Source organism: Cricetulus griseus, chromosome 3 (assembly GCF_003668045.3).
Source record: "Cricetulus griseus strain 17A/GY chromosome 3, alternate assembly CriGri-PICRH-1.0, whole genome shotgun sequence".
NCBI classification, from domain to species: Eukaryota; Metazoa; Chordata; class Mammalia; order Rodentia; family Cricetidae; genus Cricetulus; species Cricetulus griseus.
The window spans coordinates 248,340,019-248,348,155 of NC_048596.1; the positions used below are offsets into that span (position 1 = coordinate 248,340,019).

General features: G+C 34.6%; 1 protein-coding gene across 1 annotated transcript; it reads left to right on the forward strand.

The window, feature by feature from the left end:
* Positions 1-1,140: 1,140 nt before the first annotated feature.
* Positions 1,141-7,193, forward strand: LOC100752249 (prolactin-3D4-like). The gene is made up of 5 exons (XM_027409248.1): positions 1,141-1,171; positions 2,264-2,421; positions 4,029-4,136; positions 5,895-6,074; positions 6,993-7,193. Exons 1-5 carry the CDS (start codon positions 1,141-1,143, stop codon positions 7,191-7,193), a joined length of 678 nt encoding a protein of 225 aa, XP_027265049.1.
* The last annotated feature ends 944 nt before the right edge of the window (positions 7,194-8,137 follow it).

Sequence of the window (8,137 nt, forward strand, 5' to 3'; positions counted from 1 at the left end):
TTGGAAGATTATAGACAGATACAGTACCTTCCAGCAAACATTCTAACATAATCAGCTTACTCTCTTATAGTGGATAAGCCTGTTCCTTTTTCATTCTTCAGTAGATCTAGAAAATTTTTATACGAGTCACATGATACCAAAATTTTTTCCATGCTGCTACTGCTGTTGTTAATTGCACAGCAGAATTAAATGATTACAACAATCACTAAAAAAGTGGAAAATTTGGCTCAAACAACATGAACATTTGGGGCTTCTATGCTATAGAACCTTTTATAACATGGAATATCTTTCATGATGCCATCAGTCACTATGTAGAATATTTAAGGATAATTGCATAAAATTGCCATGATTCAGTGACATGATAAGGCCATCAGCAACACTGGCAAAGTGTAACAATTAATTAAACCACTGCAATCAGATGCCATTGCAACCAACAATTATATGATTTGTTTTAGGTCTCAACCCACATAAAGCATGTCATAGTGTAAGATGGGAAAACAAGTTGCCTAAACATGTCATGTTCTGCATTTATAAGTATATTTCATAAATAGATATGATTTGATTGTCAAAATGTCTTCTAAATATTTGTGTTTAGACCTATTGATATTGAGCTAAATATTTTACAGTATTAATAGTTATGGAAAGATATTTGTGCTTAGTTGAAACATTCTATTATAATAGGCTTCTGTGCAGAGAGATTTGTTGGATTTTAAAATCATCCATATGTACTAGGACCACTAGCGAACATTGCAGAAGACATGACAGACACATTAAGATCTTGAACTAGGGAAAAGGATTGGGAAATAAGTTCTTTTTCTTGCTTACATGAAAATGAGTAGTGAATTACAAGAAATGCCCTTGCTGATTTGGAGAAAGACTGAACTCTATGGATCACAATGCGGAAATGCAGCATGACACATATTGACAAATAACTGTGGTAAATGTAAAGAGGATGTTAATATTTCCTGAGGGAAGAATACCGCAGATCTATAGACAATGATTCAATTTTCCCCCCAGCTCTGTCTAGCTCTGCCTATAATATGGTGGTATATATGGGAGGTGGAAACTTCACTGAAGGAAGTACTCAGCTGAAGTAGTTTTCCCGAATTGAAGATCATATTGTGGTGAATCATCTCAAAGATGAAGCTTGCTTTTACTTTACCAAGATCTGGTAAGTATCCATGCATCAGGTACCTCTAAGAATAGAGTCTAACTAAGCCTTAGATTTTTTTTATACAGTACATTTTCTTTGGTGTGCTCTGTTCTGTATTTTTGAGGAGCTGATATTTGTTCACTTTAGGGACAAATCAATACAGACCTGAAAGTTCTCTGTATAGGATATTTGCTCAATTAAGTTTGAGCTCAAGAGTTTCTCATACAGTATCTTCCTTGTTTTTCAGACACAAGGCAATGCTCACAGTAATTTTGTGTTATCTTTTTGGGGAGTGGTTTTCAAGACAAGGTTTCTCTGTGATTTTGGAGGCTGTCCTGGAACTAGCACTTGTAGACCAAGCTGGTCTCAAACTCACAGAGATACTCTGCCTCTTCCTCCTGAGTTCTGGGATTAAATGTGTGAGTCACCAACGCCTGGCTGTTTTCTTAATTAACAGAATGATAGAAAGGGACAGTGTTACTGGTATTTAAGGACCATCAGTTATATAACACCTTCCCTTTCAAGTGTTAACTTCTAGAACAAAAAAATAATACAACTCTAAGTGTTCAATTCACATTAAAGAAACTTAGGCTATATTGAAAACACAAGATGAGATGAATGGTCCAGTTGCTTTCAAGCACAGAGATAGGAATTTATAATCATTTTGTGTGCTCAATAAATAAATCTGAATAAACTATTGGATTATCTAAATCTTAAGTGATACATATAAGAAAAATGAATTAGATAAGACACTAATATATTTAAGAAATTAAAGACAACAATAAATTCTCTGGAATTTCATATATGTGCAGATAATTACTTGAAGTCTCTGGCCCACAGTTAGTCAAAATCCATGTGTTTGCAAACTTGAGGAGCTCCTTTGTAGCAAATGAAAACTGAGAAAATTGTGTCACATTTCAAAATCTGTACTAGAGAAATGTAGCTATTCAATCTGTACTGGATAAATGTAGCTATCTCTCTGCATTTTCCCAGTTGTAACAATGAATACGCTAGGAAGGTATATCAACCCAAATCACATGCCAGAGGGCCTTCAGAGTATATTCCCAGCTTCTTTAACTATAGATCACCTCATTGCCATTTCTCTGACAGCAGGGATGTACATGTTGCTGCTAGTGTCAACTCTTCTACTTTGGGAGCATGTGGCCTCCAAACCAAGTGGCCTTGTGTCCATTGAAGCTCTGTATAATCGTGTGGTGGAACACTCTCATACCTCATATGTCCTGGCTGCAGATATATATCGTGAATTTGTAAGTAATGTCCTTGCTTCTGGATACTTATATTAAAGGGACTTCTAGTGGCTAATCACTAATTATATTGGAATGGGTCATGTAGCCAATTACAAATAATCCACTTTTATTAGTAATAAAAAGAATCATATACCAAAATGTGGAATGGGAAGAATGTGAACTTTCATAAACCATCAAAATAATTTTAAAAAATAAATGATATTTCAATCTTTTCTATATTAATTTTAATAAAAACAACTTTAAACTTCTCAATTCAAAAGTTGATTTCCTGATCATGTATACAAGGGTTCTGACTTTAGAGGCATTCCTTACCTACTGATATGTAGATAACTGGTGCTGGAGAACTGAGTTGATGTTAATGTTTTGACAGAAATAAAACTAAAGAAAATTGAAACAATGAAATACAAAACCCAAACAAAATAGATACATACAATTTTTTAAATGGAAAAGAATCATGGCTCATAATTTACAGTAATGAATGTTTTAGTAAAATTGAAGGGCTACTTTACACAGAAAATATATTCTCTCTTCCAAAGTTATATAACGTACCTTGTCATGCTTTGTCAGTGAGGAAAAAACAAAGCAAATTTCCATTGAAAATTGAGTATGCAGATTATATAACTCTACATTTATAGGGAATATACATTCCCATTGCCATTTTTCCTCATTAGTTTTTCCTATACCATTTCTCCTCTCCTTCTCTTTTAGCTGCACCGCATTTCTAAGAACCCTTTAACTCTTTCAAATTCTGAGAGTTAGAATCAAGTATCAAATAACCTAAGAAGTGCATGCTTCTTATCATTAATATAGAAACATTAAGTGTTTTTTGAATTCTTATGTTACTCACTGCTGAATTGTTTCTTAAAAACATGCTTAGAGTTTAACGATTCATTTTTGATCATAAAAACATTAGTGAATCCTACATTTATCATGAACTTTTTATGGTAGTACACTTGGCAATATTTGAGAGCAAAATTATAAAAGAATAATTATGTTAAAAACTAAACATTAATTTGTGCCACTGAAAACACACACACACACACACACACACACACACACACACACACACACACATATATATATATATATATATATATATAATATATATATATAATGTTTTTTTTTGAGACAGGGTTTCTCTGTGTAGCTTTGGAGCCTATCTCTCTGGAGACCAGGCTGGCCTCGAACTCACAGAGATCCACCTGCCTCTGCCTCCCAAGTGCTGGGATTAAAGACGTGTTCCACCAACACCCAGCTGATATTTATAAATATTGACAAATAACAACAAATCTATTACAATCAGTGGGGCAAAGCTTATAAAGACATAAGCAATTAGAAGTTTGTATTCATTTTAGTGGTATCGTTCTAAACAATAACAGTAGCAAGTAGAGTAAAAAGGAACAGTAAAGAGGGGAAGAGCATGGGAGGACAGTCAACTCTATTCAATATGTAAAGGGAGTGAAAGGTAGGCAGATGATATTTCCATCATTCTACTATTTCAAAATTTTGTTATTAAATTTCCAAAATGTAGGGTTTATCCAACATGTTATATTTATTTCTATTCAATTCTGAATCCCCAATAAACTAAATCGTTTAATTTCTTCCAGGATTTAAACTTTTTCAAGAGAAGCTGGTTTACAGACAGAACACTCAGCCTATGCCACACAGCTTCCATCTATACTCCAGAGACTCGTCAGGAAGTCCATGACACAAAAGTAGGTTTCATCCCTGTTTTATAATGAAAAAGTAATGACATCTACAGGCTACCTGTGTTGTGTGTGATTGCTAAGCACATAAGAGGTGGTAACTTCAGACCTAATAGATAAAGGAAGATGCAACTGTCAGAGAACAATCATATCATACATGTTGCAAAACTGAGTAGTGTGTCCTTCTTAAGTTTGTAAACTGTTCAGGACCTATTTGTATTCCATCATTATTTTTACAGTCCTCCCTGATTGGGCTGCCTTTTCCTGCATCTTATCTAAAATTCAGTTGTACAAAAGTCTCTGCTCTAGCATATATCATAATCCTCTGGATGACTTCTGTTTTGATGAGGTCTAAATAACTTTGAATATCTAATGTGTGTGTATTATGATCTCTTGCCCTGGCTACCTGTCATTACCATCAGTTTATTTATATAAAATTAATTGTATGTACATCTCACACACATAATTACTCTGAAGTGTTGCTTGTATTACTAACACAAGTATCTCATATACAAGATATTCTCATCAATACAGTATGGCTATAAAAAGAAAAAAAAGAACAAAAGAAAACATTTGTAATGATTACTTTTCTAAAAAGTGTAAAAAGCATACTTTTGGCATTGAAACATTTAATGTTGATAAACATTCTCTGATGAAACTTCTTTTAAGAAGACAATGAAATGAGACTCCAAACAAAAGGCACAAGTAATTTCTCTTGAACATAAGTATGAATTTACACCAAACTTCTTCATGTCATACAATCAGTGTTAATGCTATTGTCTAGATCTCCTAACAATATATTTGCTAATACTTGTTCTGTCCATTTCATTCATAAACATTTTTGAAATTCTAGGTTAATGTCTTTCTAGTCTTTATTTTCATAGCGTGTGCATTTCCTCACAAACATCATTGTTAACAGCTAACAAAAGTATGTATTTGGTTATACTCTGGCCTGGAGCTAACACTTTCTGGGTTAAAATTCCTTTCTGATTTTCAAGATGCCTGGAATTAAAGTAATTCTCTGTAATAGATTTTCTTCTGTATATGTCAATAAGTAGGCAACTCCTCTAGTGTTAAGGGTGGGGGGAATCATGCAGATATGTGAAAATCATGTTTTGTCTTCAGTGAACTCTTTATTCTAAAGAAGTTTCAAGTAAGTATATGAGAAACCAACTTAATTCAGTAGTGTAGAAATCATTTTGCCTGGCATTGGTGGCGCCTTTAATCCCAGTACTTGGGAGGCAGAGGCAGGTGGATCTCTGTGTGTTCGAGGCCAGCCTAGTATACAGAGTGAGTGCCAGGGTAGGCTCCAAAACTACACAGAGAAACCCTGCCTCAAAAAACCAAAAATAAAAAGAAACCATTTTAACCATTAACAGCCAGGGATGGCATGTATGTTACATAATTCAAATCTTTTGACACCTATTGAGGCATGTAAACCCTGTTTTTTCAATGACAGTACAAACAATCCAAGAGAACGGTTCAAAAAACTGGGACAAATGATAGAATGTAGAGGAAACATAAAATATGATCATTTTGAACAGTCAAAATTATTAAGACCCCCATTAGTTTTATTTAACATAGTAGAATTCAGTAGGTAGAATATTTATATTCATGCAATATTTATATTATGAAATCATTAGCATATTACTATTAATGAAAATACTACCTGAACTGAAGTTTACCTCCCCTGTGAAGAAAAATACAAATATCTCTCTACATAGCTTTGTGGCATCTAGTTTAATATGGTGTCCACTGTTTTCCTAGACTGAAGACCTTCTGAAAGCAATCGTCAATATTACTCATTCCTGGGAAGAACCACTGAAACACCTGTTGTCTGCAGTGCCTACTCTCCCAGGAGCTTCTGATAATATGCTGAAATCAGCCAATGCTGTGAAAGAAAAAAATCATATACTTCTGGAAGGAATTGAGGCCATCCTCAACAAGGTAAGTTGTTTCAACAAGTCTTGTTTATCCTATTCCCCAAAGTTTGCAAATTATGTAATTCAAAACAATTTTGAGACACTCAAATACAAAGTTAATTACTAAGCCAATGGAACAGTGATCTCTGTAGAAAATAGTTGTGTTCCTGTATGAATTTTACCAAAATACATTAAGTGAAATATACTGCTCATATGCAAGGATTCATAAGTATATAGAGTGTAGAATGGATTTATCTGAAAAGAAGGAAAGAATCAGGACACTCCACCAGAACCACTGTGGTATTAAGGACATGTCAGGGAGAGTACTGAGATCATGTAAAATACCCCCAAGTGAAAGGATGATACTAGCCCTTTCCTTGATTTTTAGTTAATTCCATATATACAGCCAAATTTAATCTTGATGGATCACTATCTGTCCTCTTGTGTGTGGATATATCTCATCTGACCTCAGTGGCATGTCAGAAAATACATGTTATTACTGTTTCAATTTTATGTGTTGTTGTCTATTTCCTTTACAGTAATTTCCAAGTTTTATCATTACGACTATATAGACCTATATATCCTACCAAAGTTCATTAAAAATTTACAAGGAATATGCACTGAGAGATGTCTCATGCCTTTAAGTTCCTGCCTTCCATGGTTGACAAAATTTGGGTAAATGTCACTGTGGTGTCTTCCCTTTGTAGCCCAACGGATAGGCAATGAGACTTATAGAGATGTGCTATGAGTTGCAGATAAAAGTAAGAAAATCTAAGTAGATGTCACTGGAGGAATTTAGCCCCATATTGACCACTGACACCCAAATCATTTATATCACACACACACACACACACACACACAGAGAGAGAGAGAGAGAGAGAGAGAGAGAGAGAGAGAGAGAGAGAGAGAGAATGTCAATAATACCTTTGCATTTGATGTTTAGACCCAGGTTGAAGTTGAAGATGACACATACCCTGATTGGTCTGGACTGTCAGATTTGCAGTCATCTGATGAAGAGACTCGTCTTTTTGAATTTTTTAACCTGTGCCGTTGCCTGAGAAGGGATACACACAAGGTTGACACTTTTCTCAAGGTCTTGAGGTGCAGAGTTGTCTATAATAATGAGTGTATGTATTATCAATGAGTGCTGAGTGCACATCCCAGAAATATCCTCCTGTCATGGTCCTTGTTGAAGCAGAACTTTAATGATTTTTCCCCTTCCCAGTGTATGAATGATTATAATGAAATTCTTCCTATAAAATAAAATCTAATTCTTTAGAAACAACAGATTCAATGTGAAAATTTAAGAAAGTCTCTTGTGTCCATTTAATATAATTTGGGTCTAGGATTTTGTGATGTGCATTCAAAAACCTCAAGTTTGACAAGCACAAAAGACAGCATAAAACTTATTTTAGATCACACTGAAGGAAGGGAGACAATTTACTTAAGAGCAAAGCCAAGAGACTGGTGCTGCTTATTAGATCAGCTGTATCAATGGAGTAGATATCTGAGGAAGGTTATAAAAGATAACCATTATGCCAGCAAATTTTTAGTCCAATAACAATCAATAGAGGTTCAGTAATATTGGACTATCCCCGGTATCATTAATTTAGACATTCAAATATGTAGTAGGTAAGAAGTATGAATCAGATCTATATTTCTCTAGTGCCCATCTGCCACCTTGATCCTCCTTAGGCCCATCTTAGGAAAGAAGATTTCCCCCTTCTGTATTTCAGAATCCAGGACCATTTTAATACTTTAAAAATAAAAGTATAAAACAAAGAAGCCAATCCCACATTTATAGACACAGTGCAACTGGCCAGAGGACCTGGGAACGTGTCTCTTGGTGGTTACATTCTAAGTGAAGTCTGAAGTTTTCAGGCAAGATTAAGAGGAAGCTGTAGTGATCTATATAGTCACCAACTGGAAAGCAGAAAATATATTTGATAAGATTTAGAAGATGCTCACTGTCACACCAGGGTGGTTCTACTTTCTATTACCTCTAAGGTATTCAACTAAGAAGATTACATTTGAAGAACTTGTGCTATCATGAGAAGAGTAACAGCCATCATATTAAGGCAGACAAAG